A 21,808-nucleotide genomic window follows, 5' to 3' on the forward strand; every position below is an offset into this window, starting at 1 on the left:
GTCACATGTGTTCAGCAAAACTGCCTGCTTGGGGTGGAACTCTATTTTTAGTAAGCACCAGAAAAATAAAACAACACCCTGATCCTCTATCCCAGCACCCGTTTGTCCCTATTTGTTTACCAAGCTGAGTCCTGCACTGGCCTGGGGGCCAGGCAAAGGCAGGACCACATCTAATTCGTCTCTAAACCCCTCAGGGGCTGGCACAGAATGCTGACAGATGAGGTTTTCATTGTCCCCTGTGAATGGCAGAGAGCAGGTGTTTCTGAGCTGAAGTGCAGGTGACATCAGGGATAAGCCACAGTAGGGTCTGCACCTCTACCTGGAAAATGGTGTAAACAGTGAGTAGGGCATGGAGGTGGGGGGCAGGGTGGCAAGATAAGGGATGTGCACGTGCAGTGTGCTCCTGGGTATGCAGAGTGCTCCTGTGAGTGGAGTGCTCCTGGGTGTGCAGAATGCTCCTGGGTGTGCAGAGTGCTGGTGTGGTGTGTGTGGCCTGCAGGTGTGTGGGCAGGTAGGACCTATGGCTTCAGTAGCTTTTTAAGGGCTGTGACCTGAAAAATGTAAGAATCACTGGAGCAGACTCCACTGGCTACAACCAAGAGTCTGTCACTTCTCCCCGGGTCTGTGCTGGCACCACGCACGCTGGCTCACCAGGACTCGAGGGTGGGACACTGCAGACCTGCCGAGGCCAATGAAAAGTGAGCAGTTCTCACGTGGCAGTGCCCCACACAGTCCAGAGGTCGGTCGGTCCCTCTGCAGGTGACCAGGCACTCGCAGGACCCAACAGTGTCTCCCAGTGTCTTACAAGTTGGGAGAAGGAGTCACTGAATTCCCGACATGGACAGAAAGTAAACTTCATCTGCCTGCTGACCCAGCCAGCACAGCTTTCCCTTCAAGGTGTCTGAGCCCTGGCCGCACCCCGCAGCTGCAGGAGCCACTCTCGCTGTTACTATGCACTTAGCTCTCTCCCTCACTAAGGAAAAAAAAAAACCCAGCCTGCTTTGCAAACCTCTAGGCAAATAAATTTGAAAACCTAGATAGATGAAATGGATAATTTCTTTTAAAGATACAGTTTACCAAAACTGGTTCCAGCAGAAACAGAAAGTGCAAACAGACTGATTCCCATCGACACAACAGAGAACACTAAGGCAGAACCACCCCATGAAAAGGCACTGGGTCCAGACGGCTTCACAGGGGAATTCTGTTCCAACTTTAGAAACCAGACACTGTGGTCCCAACAATATATAAATTGTTCCCAATCAGAGAAAAGGACAGAAATCTAAACCTAATAGCACACCAAAAAGGACATGACTACCATCGCTGAGAATATTCTTCAATCTTCAGTCAACTATCTGGAAACAGATGTCACTGCCACCACCGTCAGAAAACAACCCACAGTGCCTGCGTGGGGCTGCTAGTAGGAATGTTTCAGTATTCAGAAATCTACTCACACAAGTCGACATAACAGCAGATTGGAGGAGAATAAAATCATGTTTTTCCACGGGTGTGTGCGATGGAATTCAGCTCCCATTCCTAGCAAGACCCTCGCGAACACGGGGCTGGGTGGCTACTTCCTTAACATGACAAGTACATGCCTGGATCCCAGGCGCCCTCCTGGGGTCAGGAGCAAGGTGGGGGTGCCACCACCGCCACTGCTCTGCACCCGGCCACTGGAAGGGGTCAGTTGTGCCATTAGATCAGAGAGAACAATTAGAGGCCCCAGCTCAGTGAGGGCAGGGGCTGGGCCTCAGCCCTACTGCACCCCAGGAACTAACCAACAGGTGCTCAGCAGGGAGCTGAAGGAGTAAGCAAATCAAGACTCACAATGATTGAGCACCTGTTAGCAAAATGCAGGTTTAAAGGAAAGGCCCTTGTCGGGTCACATGCTGTGCCAAGGGGCTAATATGGGGTAACCCATTCAAGGCAAACAACTCCAGGGGGTGAGGGCGGCTGTTTGGGCCACTTGAGGGTGAGCAATTAGGGGCCCAGGGAGGTGAAATGACTTGCCCACCATCGCTCTGTTGATAAACAATTTAGACTCCAGCCTTGCCATGGTGCTGGGTCGCTCACAAACTGCCCCAGGTGTGTCCCTCATCCATGAGGCATGAGGGGGTGCTCGCAGTTCAGAACGCCGGTTCTGGGGCAGGCCTGCTGAGCTCATATTTCAGCTCCACCGTTTACCTACTGTGCTTCGCTGGGGAGATTTTGCACCTCTGAGCCCTCTGCCGCCTCTGTAAATGCAGGGAGGCGGGGGGGGGACAGTGCCTGCTGCTGGGCTTGGAGGGTAGGCCGCGGGCTAATAAGCACCTGCTACATGCTGAGGTGCCACATAGGGAGCACACGCTTCCCCCGAATTCCCCGGGCACCGCCGTCCTCCCGTGAGCCATTCTCTCCCTTCCTTGGCTTTGCCAGCTCGTGCCAAGGAACGGCCACACCCCGCCTGCATCGCCAGCGCTGCAGCGCTGTCACCTGGGACGACACCCAATAGCAAGATGAGGGCCAGCGGGGGGAGTTCCACCCTTTGGATGCGGGGGCTTTGGGAAAGCACCCTCCCCACATCCGGGCAAGCCAGAGCAGACCCACATCTGGAACATCAGGCATCAGCCTCTCAGGGCTCACAAGATCCCTTCTCTTCCTGGGCCTCGAAGCTTCTGCGCTGCCTGCCTCTCCGCCGTTATTAGCTCGCGGGTCCCAGAGCATCACCCCCTGCTCCCCCAGGGCGGCTGCACGTGGTCAGTTCTTCCAAAGAGCACAGCGTGGAAAGGAGTCACTTTACAGCAGAGAAACCTGACCAGCGCTGCCTCGGCCAGGAGGTTAAGGTCAGCGTCCACAGTGATGACCACTCCACAGTACGGACCCCTGATGTCATGTGACATGGCGTGACGTGATGCGGTGGAAACGGTCGCTTTACTTGTGATCTTCCTCCCCCAAGCTCCCGTCTAGTCATGAGGAAAACAACAGAGACCCCAGCGGAGGAGCTGACCAGACCCCAGTTGAGGAGCTGTCTAACCGCTCACTGACCAGTGGTCCTCAAAACTACCAAGGTCATAAAAATCAAGGACGGTCCCAATCAAGTATGAACTTGAGTGTCTCATAGTGCATCCAGAGGGGTTCATTAATTATACCAGAGGTGCGATACTGATGCAAGAGGTTAATAACATGGTACTGGGGATAGAGGAACCCTCTGCACTATTTTACAATTTCTCTGTAAATCTAACACTGTTCCAAAAAATAAAGTTTGTTTAAAAAAAAAACAAAAAACCAGGTACTGGGGCCTCCACTGTGGTCATTTAGACACCCATCTGGCGGCCACCAAGCATGACTTGCCAAGAAAAACTATAAAAAGCACCTCCCATCAGATTTGGCTTGGAAACTATTTCCCCGGAAATCTCCCCCCTGCAAAAATAATTTTTAAAAAAAAAAAAATGTTAGCTGATTGTGAATCTGGGAGGAGTGTGCATATTCGTTCCCTGCAAAACATGACTTTAATCTTAACCAACAGAGAGACCACGGATGTTAGAGGGATAGCTTGCAGATTCTTAATTGTATCTTTTCAAAGCAAAGGCTGGCCTCCAGATTGCCACTGGAGAAGACTGGTCTCTTCACTGGCTAATTATTTCCATCTCCAGCCAAAACACAGATTACTAATTACCCTCTCCGGGTATCCAAGTCAAAGGATCCCCCCCTGCGGAAGTCAAAACAAGCCGGTCACCTCAGGTGGCCGGGGAAGACCCAGATAGACGTTAACTTCCGCTCTACCTAACACAGCACCTCTGGGGAGGGGCAAGCCCCCAAGGCTGGGTGCAAGTCCTCCACAAACTAGCCAGCACACCCCTCCCTGCTGTGGCAGCAGCCAAGCTCCGGGCATCTGGAAGTTACCAACTGGCTCTTCTGAGGGTTCAGCAAAGCCCTGGCTGGGCCGGGCTGGGCTGGGCTGTCAAAATCAGGAAGCCTGGTGGGTATTTTGTTTTTTTTCCAAGACAACCTGCTAACCAGAAAAATACAGTGAGGTCGGGTGTGCAACCTCCTCCTTCTGGGGAAGGCTCACTTAAACACGTGAAGAGACCAGAGGGCCCTGGGCCCAGCCTGGGGAAGTCCCCAGGCCAGCGACAGAAGGCACCTGCAGGGAATCTGACAGGTAGTTTAGGCAAGAACAGCCAGGGTCTTCCAGAATCCCCAGGTCAAACCGCCCCCCCCACACACACACCCCCATTATGACTGTTGGATAGGGGATCACTCATAGCCCGGCTGGTCTCCAGGGCTGATTCACAAAGGCAGCAGCAGCAAAACCCAGGGAGGAAATGGGCCGGCCTCATAACAGCAAAGTCAAACCACCCTCCAGCATTAGACAGACAACCTCTTCCTTAGTTTCAACACAAAGTCCCCAACACACGCTGCTCACACGCGCCGGCCCTGCCTGCAGGGAGGCATCAGCTCCCAGGCCCGATGATCAGGTGCAGTGGCAGCCTCCTCTGGCACCTGCTCCCTCCCCCACTAACTCCATCCTTGGCGGCCTCACCCCTCCCTCCAAAGGCGAGTCAATCACTCCCGGCCCGAGGTCCCCTGAGCCCCCCAGCTCTAGCCTCCCCCCCAGACTCTCAGGGACTCCAGCCTCAAGCCCTGGGAGCCGACGCCCTCCAGGGCCCGAGGGAGCCTACCGCCCCCTAAGGGTGGCTGCGGTCCGACGCCTCCTTCCCTCCCTCACCTGGCGGGGAGGTACCCGCCAGCCCCCTCCCCCCAAAAGGTGACAGCTGGAGCCGGCCGCGGGCCCGGGCGCACGCCCAGCCCGGCCCCAGCCCGGGCTCGGGGGCCAGGCCGGAGCGGCCTCCACCGACCTACGATGGGATCCAGATAGTCGTAGTCGAAGAGGATGGAGAAGTCGAACTCGTCTTGGGAGCTGCCCCCCGGCTCGCGGCCCGCGGGGTCCCCGCCGTCGGGGTCGGGCTGCGGCTCCGGGGCGTCCATGGCGCGCGGGGCGGCCGAGGGCGGCGGGGCGCGGGCGGGCGGGGCTGTCTCCCCGGCTGCGCGCTGGGGGCGCCGGGGGCGCGGGGCGCGGGGCGGCGGCGGGGCCGCGGGGCGCCGTCCTCGGGGGGGACGCGCGCCGGGTCGGGGCGGGCGCCTGGCGCAGCGGGTCCTCGACGCACCGGGGAGCCAGCGGCGGCGGCGCGAGCTTCCTCCTCGGGAGGCACCTGTTGCGGCCGGGGCGGGGCGGGGACGGGCGGCCGGGCCGGCGGGGCGGGGCGCCGCGGGGACCCGGGGGCGGGCGCCAACCAGCAGGGGCGGGCGGCCGGGCTGGCCGGCGACCGCCCGTGGGTCCTGGCCCCCGCCCCCGGCTCGGGGTGCCGGCGGCCCCCACCTCCCAGCCCGAGCAGCGCGCCCTGCCAGACCCAGGGTCCAGAGCAAAATCAGCTGCCATTGGTAGTTTTGCCTGCATGACCAGCTGGTCCCAAACTTCGCCCTTTCTGCCCCTGCCAGGGGCCAGGGCGCAGACTCCCTTCCGTGGCAGGGCTGCGTCTCCAGGTGCCACTGTGTGCCCGCAGCTCAGCCACCTGCAGGCCCCAGGACCTGGGAGAGCCTCGCACACGACACTGGGGAAGCACAGGTCCCACCCTCCTCTGCACCTCCTGGCCACCTGTCACATGCAAGTGCTGGGACCCCAGCAAGGAGCAGACACCCAGGTCCTGGGGAGTTTGGTTCTGCTGGGGGAGAGGCTGGAGTGAAACCCTAACAAACCATCTTCCATGGGGAGTCAGGAGGGAACTCCCCAAGGCTGGGGACCAGGGAGGTGTGGGTCACCTTGGTGGTCAGGGAGGGCCCCTCTGGGAAGGGACATTTGTAGGAACCGGACTGATCTGGGAGAAGCATCCTCTGGCTTCTCCAAAAGCAAGCAAATGTCAGAAGGGCCTCCGTGGGGTGAACACAGAGCAAGGAGAGGCGGGCAGGGCAGGTGGAGAGACCAGCTGGTAACACACACCTGGATGTTTGTTTAAAATGCAGGTTCCCAGGCTGCTCATGTAGCTTCTGATCCCCTACATCGGGAGTAAAGGCTCAGGAATGTGGATTTTTAAATAAGCAGCAAGGAGGTTACAAGCAGGTGCATTTGGGGAACGCTTCCTAATACCCTAGCATTGCTTTCCACTGAAACACTTCCAGGGTCCTGGCCAAGTTAGCTGAAGTCCAAAAAACAGGTTCACAGAGGTAGGAAAGAGGTCAGAACAGGGCCCTTCACCCCGGAGCATGTTGGAATCACCTGGAACACTTTTTTAAATGCCTCTGCCCAGGTTTCAATCCAAACCCACTGAACCAGAACATCAAAGGTATTTCTTGAAATGACTTCAGGTGACTCCAAAGTGCAGCCAGCATCCAGGGTCACGGGGTCAGGAGATTAGGATTCCCTGAGAACCACAGCTTGATCTCCAGTGGGACTGACTCGAATCCTCCCCCACGTCGGAGGGAGAAGGGGGCGCCATCCCTGCCCCATTAAAGGACTTGAGAAAGCCGTCGGTCACCATTCATCTCACAGATATTTACTGGGCAGCTCCTTGGCACGAGCTGCTCCGATCCTAGGGATGCAGCCACCCACAGAACGTGTCTCTGCCCTCGAGCTTCCTCCGGGAGGCAGAGGCACAGCAATGAATGGGATTTTCCAAACTGCACTTAGACCCGTGGTTCTTAACCCAAGATACACATAAGATTCGCCTGGAGAACTGCTTGCACATTCAAGTGGCTGGATCCCACCAGAGACCAATTATAATCAGAATCAATATTTTGTTAAAGTTCTCCAGATGCTTCGGAAGTGTGGCCAGGGTGAAAACTCCATTTCAGGGGCTGAGGTCCAGCTCAGACTCACCAACTTTCAGAGTCTTGGGAAGGACTTTCTGGTTGTCAGGGCTTAACAATATCCTTCTCCTTGCATCGTCACCATAAGCACAGCCACTGGGTTTATCCAGTGAATGATCAATTTACAGGGAAGGAGAGTGGCGATCCAGGGTGGGAAACTTATAGTCAAGTCTCTAGGAGAAGGTGGACGCTTTAGGGCCTTATAACAGGATCCAAAGTCCAGCCCTGAAATCTGGTCAGGGAGAAATAAAGGAATCCGCCTGCCCTTGTGCTACAGAAAAGAGGCAAGGCTGGTGGCACATGCCCTTTGCTGTTCCCCCACCCATATAATTAAATGCCTTGTAGGGTAAGGTAAAAAAAATCAGGCTTTTCTGCCCTCCCGCCATCAGGATAGATGAGGGAACCCTGTGATCCTGAATGCATGCCTGATGGCGGGCACCTGAAGTGGGTGCACCTGCGCTAAGACTGTGCTTTTTTTAAGGGTGGTGTCACGGGGATGCCAGTAGAAGCAGAAAGAGAAGAAGCCCGAAGCAGAAGCAGAGAATGCCAGAGAGCCCAGATAGAGTGAGGATTTGCTGGGGGCTGGGAGGACTGCCAGCCTCCCAGCCTGTCACGTACCCGCTGAACCCCAATAAAAGACCTGCAAAAAACCACTGAGGGCTCTGACTCCTCCTTTACCCGGTCTGCATGGGATCAGAGAACCTGCACCGTGTCCAGTCCTGCCCTCTACATGCCTCTAGTGGACATCTGTGGCTCTCACCTACCCGAAACCAGTCTCCTTCCTCTGATAACGGCGTCCCATGGTATTCCTTTGGGAAACTACTCTTGACACGATTTGGTAGAACTGTCAACCTGTTTTTTCCACCCATTCCTGGCAAAGAGGTGGAAGAGTAACCCGGTTGATCCTTGGCTTGACCTGACCAATCAAGAATTTTATCTCCACTGAGTCCATGAAATCCACTAAGCCTTCAAACCCAGCCTGATGTAAAATGCACATGTGGATGGATGGACAGATGGAAAGGTGGATGGAAGAGTGTATGTAGTATGTATGATGTACATACATATGCATGTATGTAAAAGTGGATTTTTTTAATTATATATATATAAATACTATGTCATCATTCATTTTTGGACATTTTGCTGTCTCTGCTCAGGTGTAGTCCCTGTAAAATTCCTACCACCAAGTCACCCGTGAACCATCATTAGTCCCTGTGCTCTCTGCCCCACCCCCACCATTTTAATCCCTCTCTCTCCCCCTGCCCTTAAAAGTTGGATGCTTAGATGAATGGGCATTTGGGTTGAGGATGGAGGATGAAGGGATAGAAAATGTAGGGATGCTTGGATGGGAGATGGTAGAATGGATCACGAATGAGTGGATAATGGATGGATGGATGGATGAAGAGTTTTACTCTTCTTGTGGATAGAAGAGCATTGAATTTTTTTTAGAGTCCTTGTCCCTGAAACTTACTCTGGCCACACAGCTGTTAAGGCTAGAACCTAAATTCTTACCCCCAACCAACCTCCTCTTGCGATCAATAGTCAATAAGGTAAGATAGTAAAGTGAAGAGCACTTTTGGATAAGGTTCTAGAAAATCTTCAGTCTTAGAAAGGATGGGTCAGGACACTCTAAGACTCCTCAAAACAGTGGATATATTTTAAAAGTTCTTAGGATTTGGAATCTGCACCAAAGTAGCAGAATTCTTTAAAGGAAAGGGGTTCAGACAAGGCCTGAACCCATAATGGGGTTTCTGCTGGAGCAGTGGGGAATGAGGATTTTTTTTCTCTAAAGGTCACCTTGAAGAGTGGGGGGCTTGGGTTGGAGGAAGGCATATTTTCAATTCCAAAATAAATAATTTGTGCTCTTAGGAGCAAGAGTTTGGAGCAGAATGCATGACCTTTATGCATTCAGAGGCCACCCCGAGGGCTGGCGGTGGGATGGAGGCCTTGACAGTGCAGCTCTGTCAACCTTCTCTCTGCCCTGCAGCTGACCTCCTTGCGGAGGCCCTGGCCTTTCAATTTTTCTCTAGCCTCCCCAGCAAAAGCGCAATGGGCAGCCACTGCTGCCCCTAAGAGTCTGAAACTTCCAGCATGCATTGATCCTGTCTGACTCCGCAGGGGAATTCAGCTCCATTCAACAAGCATTTGCCTCAGTGCTTAATTACAAACTAAGGCAAGCCAGGGCAAGGAGCTGGGCATCACATCAGGACATCTGATGTAGATGGGGAGGTCAGGGAAAATTCCCTGGGGAGGTGATGTTTACGCTGAGACCAGAAGGCTGAGCTAGTGAGGGGACAGAAAACCAGATGAGAAAGTAGGTGCAAAGGCCCTGAGGCAGGAGGCAGTATGTTGTATTGGAGGAACTGAAAGGAGAGTGGAGTGGCAGGTGCTCAGGAATGGACCAAAAGATGGGGAAAGATAAGGCTGGGGTGGGGGTAAGTGGGAGGGAGAGGTCCATGTAGAGAATTTTGAACTGAAGAACAAGAGAATGACCAGAGGGCACTAGGCAAGTGCGTCACAGTTTTTAAACAATTGCTCTTAGTTCCTTGGGGAAAAGACACCACAGGCATCAAGGGTAGAAGCAGGAAGACTTTATTAGAGGGTCTTGTGGCCGCCAGGCAAGAGATAATGGGAGTTTGAGCTACAGTGACAGACAAAAAAGGCAGAAGCAAACAAAAGGTACTTGCATCCTTTGGCCACCTCTTCAAATCAGCATAACTTGGTTCCACCTGAATAGAAATATTAAGGCGCACTGGCCCCTGAGCTCCCCTCCTCCACCCAGGGTGACCCAGAGTCCTGACGCGCCTTCAAGTTGGTCCCAGAGGAACCTGCCACCCACAGCGTTGCCCTTCTTCTCACTCCTGGTAGAAAACTCATTTTCATCTACAGCCTGGATCTCTCTCCTGAAATCTGGGTTCATAGTTCCAAATGGCCACCCAAACCAAAATTCTCCTCTCCCGCTGCCCCCCAAGTTCAAAGCACACCCTCACATTAGGCCTGTTCTCCGCTCGACACCGAGGAGCAGTCCTTGATGCCTCTCCTCTTCTCACAACCAAATGCAAACCTCAGCTCCGTCTTCAAAATTACCCCACGCCTCCCAGTTCTTCCTCCCCTGCCGGTAATCCTGCTCCTCCCCAACCTCTCTCACCTGGTACCAAAGGTCACCCCAACCTTGGCCAAACGTTCATGTCTTCCTGCTTGTGGACGGAGGCATAACCTTCGGGAAGGTCGGCGCAGTCTCCTCCCTCATCTTACTAGTCAAAATGTACATTCACTAGGCCTCCCACAGCTTCCCATTTAGAATTAAATACAGACACCTGACCCGCGAGGAGGCCCTAGACATGCTGGCCCCCACCCGCCCCCACCCACCTTTGAGTATATCTGTCAGTTCCCTTGGCCCCTCCTACCATCCTTCTGTTCCCTGAAAAGGCAGAGCATGACCTCACCCCAGGGGCTTTGCACCTACCGTTCATGGCTGCTCCCTCACTTTGTTCATTCCTCAGCGCACATGCCACCTCCTCAGTGAAACCTGTCTCAGCCACGCCCATGAAAACAGTGTCCCTGCCGTTCTGCATCCCCTCTCCTTGCTGTTCGTCCCTCACAGCCCTCATCTCGAAGGTATGCTTTACTCATCCAGCTCCATGCTGCCCGTTTCGCTGACTTGATTACAAGCCCCACAAGGGAAGGCATTTTTGTCTGTCCTGTTCACTGGTGTCAGATCAGTCAGTACATGAAGTTGCATGAGGCCAAGAATCTGAGTCCCTCCTTTCTTCCATCTCATGGAATGGCCGGGAATCTGGTGTATGGCACCTGCGGCCTAACCTCTAGCATAGTCATCACACCTGTAATCATTTCTATAGAAACAACATTTCATCTGACTCAGTGGCTTCTGGGATATTCTACCTTTGCATGCTTTTTTTTTTTTAAAGGAAAAGATGGGGGGGTGATGGTTCTAGAAAATGTATCCTATCATGAAGGATAAGTTCTTGGGGGTCATTATAGTAAGACTGGAGGGTCTGAATCACTGTCCACCCTTCCAAGCAGACCTTCCTGAAGGTTACGTCTTCGTCCACAGCAGGAAGACAAACCTTTGGTACCATAAGGAACATCCCAGAACTGGGAGGCCCAGAAGCCAATCCAAGTTCTTCTCACTCTGCAATCTTTAAGCAAGTCACCTGTTCTTTCTGTGCCTCAGATTCTCCATCTGTAAAATAGGAGGAGTGGAAAGTTGGATAATACCTCTGAGGCGCCACTGCAGACCTAACATTCAAGAATTCTTTGACCTCATAAGGAAAACTAAACTGCCCTGGGTGGCAGCCAGGGCCACCATCACAGGCACACAACCCCAAGATGGCGCGGCGGCGTCAGAGGACCCAACACACGCTCTGGAAGGCAGCTACGCTCACAGCTCTGGACACTTGCTCTGCTGTCACAGTCTGAAAATTCTTAATAACTTTGAACACGGGGCTGTACTTCCAGCCCTACAAATTACGTAGCCAGCCCCAAGTTCTGATCACAAACCCCCATCCTGACAACTCCATTGTAATAAACCCTGACTCTAGAAGGTAGACAGGAAAAGTAGGCACTTTAAGTCTGATCTGAAAAGTAGGAACATTCTTAATCGATTCCAGAAACTATCCGCCCTCCATTTACAGCCCCAGGTGTTAGTATTATAACTGACAGGTGAGTGCACTTGACTCCCACAGGGCTGAGCGAGGACAGTGAGGCTGTTTCAAGAAGATGCTAAAAAACTCAATAAGCAAAGAAGAAATTATATTTTCAAGATATGTTTCCAAAAATCATAACAAAAGCAAAATATCTGCAGTGAGGGAACAATTACAACTCCCCTGGAGACCGATGGGAGCACTATCCTGCCTTCATTTAAAATGTTTTCAGGGGGCTTCCCTGGTGGGAGGGGTTAAGCACTGCACTATGAAGCAATCCACAGCCTCTGCAGCACGAGTTCAATCCCGCCTGGCCAGGGAGCAACCCACATGGCGCAGCAGACCTCTCCTGTCTCCCCGCTGCTCCCCTCAGCAGTGTACTTCGGTCAGTCTGCCTGTTCTGCTCCCCACTCCGTCTCTGGTGACTCCTCTCACCCCCCGCATCTCTGGCCCATACCCCAGCTCTTGTAGGCATAAATAAATAAATCTTAAAAAAAAATAAAATTAAATGTTTTCAGGTTCATCGTGGATTGTTGGCATTAATTTTTATTTCTAAGATATGACATTATTATTCCCTTTGCATTTTGCCTTCTTGCCTTCTCCCCACCCCAAGCCCAGTCATATTCAGGAATGAGCTCCTTAGGGGCCAGGGGAGCCACAGGACAGCTTCAGGCCTGAGTGTCACTCCATCTACCATCTACACCGTCTCTTAAAGCCCACACAGGACCTTCCCCATGAAAAAGCTGTTTTCCAGCAGGGGATTGAGGCCAAGGCAGTCTGTGGACAACAGCCACTGGGCAGGCCCAGCCAGCAGATGCTGGAAGAAGCGGGTGCCTCTGAAGACCGGAACCCCAAGCGAGGCAGGACTGGGAGGCGCCCCACATGACAGCAGGTGGCCCAGGTTTGCAGCAGCTCAGCCAACTCCATCTTGCAGGCATATTATGCTTGGCTGTCCCATCATTTTTTCAAATCTGAATTAACAATTTTTAATTGGGAGATTTCAGGCTAAAATCCAAATTGCCAATATCTAAGAAAAGGGGGGGTATGATCTGGCCACCGTGGGTCCCTGTTCCCAGCTACACCAGCAGGAACTGGGTTGAAGCTACCCTTTCAGATTCTCTGCCCACCACAGCCCCATCCAGGCCGCCCCCAGCTCCGGGCCCTGAACCCCTGCTTGCTTCCTTTGCCTCCTCTGTCCTGATTTGGTCTCTCCCTCTGCACCCCTCGTCTCACAGGCCTTCTCTGCTTTATGGGGCTTTAGCAAAACCCCTACGGTCTTGTTTTTAATTCGGTGGGAGGCGCAGCAGGGAGCATCGCTGACCAATTCAGAGCTCCAGGGTGGGCGGCAGGGGTTGGCACAGTTAGGGGGTGCAGTGGACGTCAGCCCAGCCTGCTCACTGACCCCACAACCATCCAACCATCCACCTGTCACCCAGGCTGTCTTCTGAGGTGACTGCACCCCGATCTCCACTTTCTCTCCTGACATATTCTTTGCAGACTGAGATACCTGTGCTGCCTCAGGGGTGGGAGGGCCAGAGGCTGCCACCAGGGGCGGTGAAGCCACCCTCTGTCAGCATCACGTAGCGTGCCACACCCTGCCCCATACCTGACCCGCCACGCCCCCACCCACTCTGTCAACATAACCGGGGGCTTCATCTAAGCCCCCAGGAGCTTCGCATGCAATGGCTTCCCACGTGGCCATGTCGCCCCTGCTTTGCCCCCATCTTGATCTGACTTTCAAATCCAACTGAGCCCGCGTGACAGCGCCTGGCTCTGTCCCACGCCGCCCCGCGGGTGCCCGGCATCCATGGACCCTCCCTAAACACCCCTGCACTCGCTGCCTCAGCTTCTGACACAGGCTCCCTGGAGCCCCCAGAAAAGCCCTGGAGACTTCGCCTTTCCTTTCTTCGAGCGAGGATGGCAGTAACTCGAGTTAAAACAAACCAGGCGGGATTCCTGACAACAGCGGGACACGGAAACAAGCTCGGTGCGGCCGGCAAGGACTGGGCCACGATGTGGTCTAGCCACGCCGCGGACGGCTGTTCACACCAGGAACACTCGTCACACCGTGGAGTCCTCAGCCACCAGGGGAGACACACTCGCCATTTACAGCAAAGTGGAAGGGCTGCAGGGGGCCGATGCTCAGGCAAGTCATCCAGAGGGTGATTTAACAAGCAAATACTCCCCAAAACTAATGGACACTAGTACGTGAAGGGGGGCTTCTGGGGTTCAGAGGGTGAGGAGAGGGAAGGGGTGCGAGGGGGGTGATGGAAAGGAAGAACAGGGGGGATGTGAGGAGCACGAGCAGCAGCGTGACCTGCCCACCCCGCCCTTCGGGCCTTTTCTCCCGGCGGAAGCGAGAACGCTGCTTCCATTTCTGTGACTCACCCAACGCTCAGGGTAAATCAGCTGCTGCCTCAGTTTCCCTGTCCCTCAGGATGAAGGCTGTGCCCCCCACATCCTCGCACCCACCTCTTCCCCTTCCGAGTGTTGGCAAAAAATCCCCAGGACCGGGGCCTCGTCCTACACGGTTTCCTCCTCTGTCAGATCGGATTAGAAATAATTATGACTGGTGAGCATCAGTGAGATCCGGAGGCGGAGGCCTGTGCTTGAGAGCTGGGTTCCAGCTCTGAGTCCACCACCGCCCCGCTGGAAAACTCTTGGCCAGTTCCCACACCTCTCTGCACCTCCCTTCCCCCCTCCGTGACGGAGACAGCGACTGTAGCACCCACCAAGACAGAGGCTCTGACAGGAACATCGACCCTCCTGGTCAAGGCTCGATACAGACTTGCTCTCCCCACCATGGACAGCAATAGAGACGGCACTTGCACATGACCGTGGCTCTGCCCTCAGCCACCACAATAGCAGCATCGAGTCTGTGCCGACCGCAAAGGAAGCACAGAGGCAAGCACTTTACGTGCGTGATCTCTCAAGATGCCAAGTCCCCGAAGCCCGCACTGCCATTACTCCCGTCCGCCAATGAATAAACGGAGGCTTCACCCACCGTGAGGTGCATCCTCCAGAAGATAAAAAGTGCCCTGAGGCGTTAGAAAATGCTACACTCCTCAAGAAGGTTTTGCCATGAAATGTAGCTTCTAGAGCAACCTAAGCTACTGTTTTGTATCTTTACCACGAGAAGGACTGAGCTGACATTTCTCCAGCACAGGCTGTGACAGCTCCGTTTTCAGGGCTTTCTGAGCGTTACCTCCTGGATCCCACACCGCCATGGTCTGTGGCGCTATCCCACTATTACCAGGTTAACCTGAGTCCAGCCCGCTGAGCAGTGTGCCCCCAGCGCCCACTCACGAATGTGGCACAGAGAGGGGAAGTCACTTACCCAAAATCACACAGTTGCAATGTGGCCAAGTAGAAACGCAATCCATGCAGAAGGCAGGGAGCTGGGGTCTGGGAGTCACAGAGCTGCTGACCCTGGGCTTGTTTACTCCTGAAATACGTTCCATCACCCCTCTTGAGATAAAGCCGAACACACCTCTTTCAGATCCTCAGTTTTTCCCAGGGCCTCAACCCAGAGCCGCACAGCAAGCTCAGTATTTTCTTACCGTGCAAATATTTCTACCCGCTAGTTAATGACCTCGCCCATCAGCGTGCACACGCAGGCCCGTCCCAGTGCTCACAGGGGTGTTGGAGTTCAAAGGGGCATTCTGTTTTCCCTCGGGAGACCCGTGTGCAGGACTGGGTGGAAGCACATCGCATGCCAGCTGCCTTTGATGCCTGGAATTGCATTCTGTGTGCCCAGTGGCCTTGGCATGCCAAGTGTGTTTCACCAGGAACAATGTGGTGCCCTGTCTTCCACATGTGCACACACACACACACACACACGCACACTGGCACGAACACACTTCCAATCCCTGCACACAGGAGCACGGGCTGGGGAGGGCAGGCATGCTTGTGCACACACAAAATACACAGGCTGAATTCAAAACCTTGGGAGAGGAGCAAGTTTATGAAGTGGAGCAGGGGTGGCAGACCCAGTAAAGGGTGAGGTTTGTCTTCCATCCCACACTAAAACAGAAACCCAGCTTCTCTTCCAAGCATCCTCTCTTTCTGAACAGAGCCCAATTTGGCATGAGCCCGTGCCCCCACCCCCATCACCCCACCACTATCCGAAGAACCCAGCTCCAGTCTCTGCCAACTGTCCGAGAGCATGGCTTTTGCCGATAATTCTATATTAGTCAAATTCGGGGAGCCATCCTGTCATAAGCTTGACCACTAGCAGAGAGCAGGACAAACTGGTACCAGTCAAAACCACCTAAGCGTTGGCAGGGTCTTGCTTTCAAAAGTGCAATTCCATTAAAAATATGTGTCCTTGGCGTGGGCTGGGGCAAAGCGCACCATTCCCTAACCTAAGGCGCTGGCTGCCTCCTGGTTTGCAAAAAAAAAAAAAAAAAAAAATGCCCCTTAGGTTTATTTACTAAAATTGTCATTTCTCTCCCCCTCATGCCCCCCCAACTTTAATCAGCCACGCAGAGCACAAAACCTACATTCAACTCTGATTTTATGACAGGAGGCTGACTCCTCCCACGCATATTTATTTCACTTAACTCTCGCAGCCCTGCCCGCTGGGCAGCGCACCGCCCTGATGGCCCCCGAAAAAAACAGCCCTTTACCCACGTCCTCGTTTAAAGACCGATTCATCCGCGCGCAGCCGAAGCCCTCCACCACCCCAACCCGATGGGAGGTTTTCATCTCATTTTCTTCCACGTTATCCGCCTCCCACCAGCTCCCCGTAGTGTGATTTCACCAAGAGGAGGGGGGAGAGGCAGAAACTCGGAAAGGAGAGTAATCACATCGCAGCCCCAACTGCTGGTACCCTGCACTTGGGGGAGGGGCTGGGGGCTTTCTCCACGGAGCTCTCCAGGGAGCTCTCCAAGGAGCCCATCAGGGGAGGGGAGGGAAGTTGGCGACGTGCGCATCTGCTGCTGCGACTGCTAAAAAGCAGCCTTGCTTACTCTACTTAACCCCGTAAAACGTCAAGCCTGCTCTCCTAAAAGAGAAAAAAAAGGCTTAATAATCATCATCATCCCGACCACCGCCACGCCCGCGCCGGGCCTCTGCTGTCCAAGCGAGCGCCGAAACGGTTAAGCAGCAGCGGTTAGTAGCGCGAAGCCCGGGCGCGCCGGGAGGGGAGCGGCCCTGGGGCGGGCTGGCCCGGGGATCCCGCCCGGGGCGCTCCGCTGGCTCCGAGCAGCGCGGTCCAGAGCCCGCGCCGGGGCTCCCCGCCTTGGCCGGGGCGCGGGCGCCGCCGCTGCTGGCCGCGCTACCTGTGCGCGCTGGGCACCCCGAGTCCCCGGGCCGCCCGCGACCTCCGGCGGCAGCTGAAAGCGCGAAGGGAAAAGCCGGAGGCGGAGGGGACCCGGCCGGAGTCCGGGGGGCGAGGCAGTTACCTTGGTCCACAGACCCCATGATGCGCAGCGGGTGGCAGTGCCCGGGGCGGAACGCAGCCTCTCTCTGCATCTGGAGGGCGCGGGGCTCGGCGCGCGCCGGGAGAGGGTCTGGGAGCGGAGACCAGGGGCCCGGGGCGCGCCGGCCTCTCTAGAGCATGCTCGCGGGGCGCGCTGGCCGAGGCGCCCGGAGCGGCCCGGGAGCTGCGCGCCTCCCGCCTCCCGGCTCGGGGCTCCCGGCGCGGCGGAGTCGGCGCGGCCGAGCGCTCGGGCTCACTCGAGAGGGGACGCGACTTCCTTCCCCGCGCTCCGTGTTTATAGGCTTTCAATGCAGTAAAATAACGGGATTCCCTCACTGTTTCCTCCTGTTTATCCAGCGCCATGGAAACCACTGGATCGCGTCCATCTCCAAAACTAAGGGCTTTCCTGCAAACTTCACACTCAGGAATCCATGACGTCGCCTCCTCCGCGGCCAGCCAGCTCCGTGGCTCCCTCGGCCGCCAGCACAAGTCCCTGATTGTTCGGCAGGGAAGGCCGGGAGAGGGAGAGGGAGCGGGCGCGGGCGCGGGCGGGCGGGCGACGGCCCGGGAGGGGGTGGGGTGGGCGCGCGCGCGTCCCGGGCGCCTCGCGGGGGCTCCCGGGGGCCGTTTGCACCGATCCCGGCCACCGCCTGCCCCGCACGCGGCGGCTTTTAATAAACCACGCTCCAGACTCCCCAGACCCCCATGTGCCCAGCGGGTGCCGCGGCCCGGGGCTCAGACCCGCGCCCCCAAGGTGGTCGGGCCCCCTGGACGTGGACCCCGGCCCTTCCCAGTCCCCTGGGACTCTGGGCGCTGGGGGAGGGGAGGGGAGGCAGGAGGAGGAGAGAAGAAATAAATAACGGTGCCTGTGTCAACTCTCCGGCTCCAAGTTATTTTTTTTGCAAAGAGTTTATTTTTAGATTCATTTAGAAAACCCGAGGTTTCCAGTGATGCTCAGAGGCTCCGGCGATAATGAAATGGCCGAAGGGACGCGGAAACCAGGCAACCCCTGTGTTTACACATGCTCTGAATAAACAGGAAAATAAAGGGAAGGGATGTCATGAACTCGCTCAGCCTCCCGAGGGAGGCCCGAGGATGCCACGCGTGGCTCCCATCCGTGGGCCGCAGCGGGGGCAGGTCGCCGGGAGGGGACCCGCACCGCAGGATGCTCTTCGGCCCCTGGTCTCTATTGGCCTCCTCACCTGCAGGCAGGTGCAGAGATTCTGGGCCCACAGATCAAACCAGCCCTGAAAATGGTCATTTCAGATACCGCTGAGGGCTCTGATAAAGGTCCCCGCTGCACCCAGGCTGGTGACTCACGGTCCCCTCCCCCACCACCATCTCCACAGCAAACTTGAACTTTCAGAGGCCTGGTTGGCGCTGGCACATCCCCTGGGACCACTCTGTATGCCAGGCCTGGGCCCAGAGCAGCTTCATGGGGCGCTCAGACACCACCTCTCCTGCCAGAGACACTCCACAAAGGGTCACTGGGACAAGCCACCCGCCCACCAGGGGACCAGCCTCAACCAGGCGGCCTCCGCAGAAGCGCTTAAATAACGCTGCTCCCCCAAAGAGCAGCCAGGAGTGCCCCCTGTGCGCCCGAGCCTGGTACTACCTTATCTTGAACACTTTGCAGCCCCTCTGCAAGCAGGGATCCTTCTCCCTCACTTTCCAAAGGGGAAACTGAGGCAACCAAAATAGAGGGTAACCCACTGGTTTACATGGTGAACCCAGAGCGCAGACTGGAAGGTCATGGAGGGGATTCTTTTCAGGAAGCCCGCTGAGGGACTCCCATTTCCTGCACGCTCTGCAGCCCATCATCTGAGGCCAGAACCGGGTGCCCACCTGCTTAGATAGCCTGAGATTGAGGTGGCTCCCAAAATACGGGGCTTTCAGTTTTAAAACGGCAAGTCTTGGGCCAACTGAGCAATCAGCACAGGTGAGACCTGCTGGGGCAGCCCTGGCTGCAGGAACCCCCCGGCAGGGTCTTCTGAAAGCAGTCCCCCTACTCCATAACACTACAGCCACCCCTAACTCAGCCCTACTACACGCCAGGCCCTGAGCTCAGGTCAGCTCTAAATTCCTGCTTTGGCCCTCCTGCACAGTAACACACGGGCCCGGAGGAGGGTCAGCCCCGCGCCGGCCCAGGTGGCCCCACTGGCCCCAGGCGGCAGCTGAAATGAAAATGAAGCATTAAATAAAAAATGTCAAATCCAGTTCGATGGTTGAAGGAGCCACATTTCCAGGGCTCAAGAGCCACCCAGGGACGCCTGGCTGCTGAGCTGGGCAGCACAGAACAGCACATGTCCACCCCACCGGAAAGCTCTGCCGGGCGGTGCTGGATGAGACCTTCTTTGGCTTTGCCAGAGCCCCCGACCCACTGTGTACAATGGGGAGACTACCGAGCCCCTCTTCAGAGTTGACGTGCAGAGTGAGGCTAAGAACAAACAGCAGAGAATAGAATAAACGCTTAAAATATCCATTTAAAACACAACTCCGTCCCCCGGTCAAGGTGTGGGTAGAGACTGAGCCAGCGCCCACAGTCCCTGCCCACCAGCCCCAGGCCGTCCTTTGCGAAACAACACCCCTGTCCAGGGCAGGAAGCCCACTCTCCGCGAGATCGAGTCCAGGGCCCCCTCCCGCCGAGCCCGAGGCCGTGAGCCTTGTTGACAGATGAGCAAACCGAGGCTGCGCGCGGCGCTGTTCACACGGCCAGCCCAGATCTGAACCCAGTTCTGTTTGTCAACCAAGCCCGTGTTCCTGGCGTGGCAGCCCCTGCCTCCCGGAGGCCTCCCTGGGAGCCGAGGTCTTGGAGGCCAGGAGCCAGGCAGGAAACGAGCATGCCGGCCTCCTCTGCCAGGCTCATTATCGGGGATAATTTTAGACTCCGTCCCACCCAGGCGCAGGCCTCGGAGGCGGGTCCCCATCTCCACAGGTGCTTGGCGCAGCCGAAGGGGGGGCCCTCTGGCCTCGCGGAGTCCGCATTAGCCACATTTTTATAGAGCCCACTCTTTGTCAGAGTTAAGCATTTTTCCCTTTCAAAGCACATTCGTGCTGGGGCCGGCGGGGGGGTCGCAGCTGAGTCACCTAATTTGCCCTCCTGGGCTGCAGCTCTCGGCGTCTCAGCTGAGCTGTTCTTGGGCTCTTCAGACAACTTGTTTCCTCTCCCGGTGCCAGGGCAAGAAATATTTTGTCCTTTTGAACTGAACCACCCACTGTTTTTCACTTCTCTCTCGAGCACTCTCCCTTTTTTTGAAGGGACGCTCCAAGGGGGGTGGGTGGGAAGCTTCCGCGCACTAAATTATCCACGAAAACTCCCAAAATAGAGCCTCTCCGCCGGGGCGGGCGCGGGCCAGCGCGGGAGGAAAAAGCGAGAGAAGCGGAATCAAAGCAAATAGGAGGCGTCCAGGTGGCCGCGGAGCCGGGCCCAGGGCGACCTTGAATCACGGGAAGTCTTTTATTAGACTCTCTCTCTTGCCCCGGCAGCCTCATAAATAAGAAATGCAGGTATTTCTGCTGAGACACCACTTACTGCTGCCCCCGACAGCAGATTCAACACCAGGAGTGTTTGCAAGACCCGGGTATCTCACGTGGACTCTTCTGCCTCTACAGCCCCGGGGTCACCTCTACCTGCCGGTCACCTCGGCCGCCAACCACCTCCCGGCAGGATACACGGCAGTTGAGAATCTGGATTCCCTGGATTCCCAGACCCAGGAGGTGGGGCCACACAGGTGCAGGGGAGCCAGGAGCGCGAGGTGCGTGGATGGCGCGTGGGCACGCCCAGAGGGCCCTTGGCAGGAGGGAAGTCAGCGCATCCTCACCCCCACCCTAGGATCATCATCTTACAAAGGAGGAAACTGTAGCACAGAGAGGTTGTGCGGTTTGCCCCAGCTGGCACAGCTAGGTCTCGGCAGAAGGAGGATTTGAACCCTGGCCCCCTGAAGCTAGGACCGTGCTCTGACGCACTAGCCTGTCCTGCCTCCTCTCGCCCGCTCCGGTGCGCTGAGGAACTCCCCTTCAAGTCTCTACTCGCGCACAGCTCTCCTCACACGCCTGGCGCTGCCTGAGGGATGGGGAGGGCTTGGGGACACACCTAGGAGACGCGGGCCACTGTGATGCCAGGGGCCAGCGCGGGAGCCCAGCACAGGGGCCTGGAGTGCTGGAGAGGTCACCAAGCGTGCTCAGTGGGCCTGGTGCGCGGTGACCAGGAACCCGCACCTCCCACCTGGCTCACCCAGGCAGGGCGCCTTCCACGGCGGATCCACCACCTGTCATGGGTAGGACAGACTTGCCATTTCACCTCCAGGATCACCTCCTGGGGACCCCAAGTTTTCTTCCCTGCTCTCTCTGCCTCTTTCTTATGCATCCCCCAAAATTTATTCTGTCCTGCCTGATTTTTCCTAAGCTCTAGAATCCAAAGGACACATTTGAGCCTGTCACTCCTCCTGGTTAAACCTGGTCATCAGATTAGGGGAACTTCAGCACAGTTCTAGCCCCACACACGCCGGAGCATTGGTGGGGCATTCCTGTGCGTGTGGCCCTGCCCACGCTGCGGGGCCCTGGGGGGTGGCAGTGATGACGTGGTGTGTGACTCCAAGGTTAGGTCATAAGAGCCACGTGGCCTCTAGCGGGCTTTCTTGGCTCACACACCTGGGGTGGCCGGCGGCCATGCTGTGAGGATGCCCAGGCTGCCCAAGACCGTCCACTCACCACGAGGGAGCCGCCTCGACCACCCAGTCAAGGCCGCCGATGTGGCGGCCAGACTAGCCCCCCAAGCGGCCCTGCCCCGCTAGAACTGTGAGAGAGTAACACAGTTCCCTCAAGACGCTAAGTTGGGGTGGAGGGAGACAAGTGATAACAGCGCAACTGCCAAGGCCTGGCCCTT

General features: G+C 56.2%; 1 protein-coding gene across 6 annotated transcripts in view; it reads right to left on the reverse strand.

Moving 5' to 3' along the window:
- Positions 1 to 17,442, reverse strand: part of NFATC2 (nuclear factor of activated T cells 2) — a 129,326-nt gene extending 111,884 nt beyond the window's left edge. For 2 of the 6 annotated variants that reach the window (XM_037500519.2, XM_037500524.1), the window contains exon 1: positions 16,907 to 17,442. In XM_037500519.2, coding sequence (XP_037356416.1) covers positions 16,907 to 17,286 — 380 coding nt within the window. In that variant the 5' untranslated portion in view covers positions 17,287 to 17,442. Of the gene's footprint in view, positions 1 to 4,835; positions 4,966 to 16,906 lie in introns of those variants that run through there. The other 4 variants (XM_037500509.2, XM_037500502.1, XM_037500482.2 and 1 more) reach the window with 2 other exon arrangements.
- Positions 17,443 to 21,808: the final 4,366 nt, after the last annotated feature.

The sequence above is a fragment of the Talpa occidentalis genome, unplaced genomic scaffold (genome assembly GCF_014898055.3).
Source record: "Talpa occidentalis isolate TD23 unplaced genomic scaffold, MPIMG_talOcc4v2.1 talOcc4.10, whole genome shotgun sequence".
NCBI lineage: Eukaryota > Metazoa > Chordata > Mammalia > Eulipotyphla > Talpidae > Talpa > Talpa occidentalis.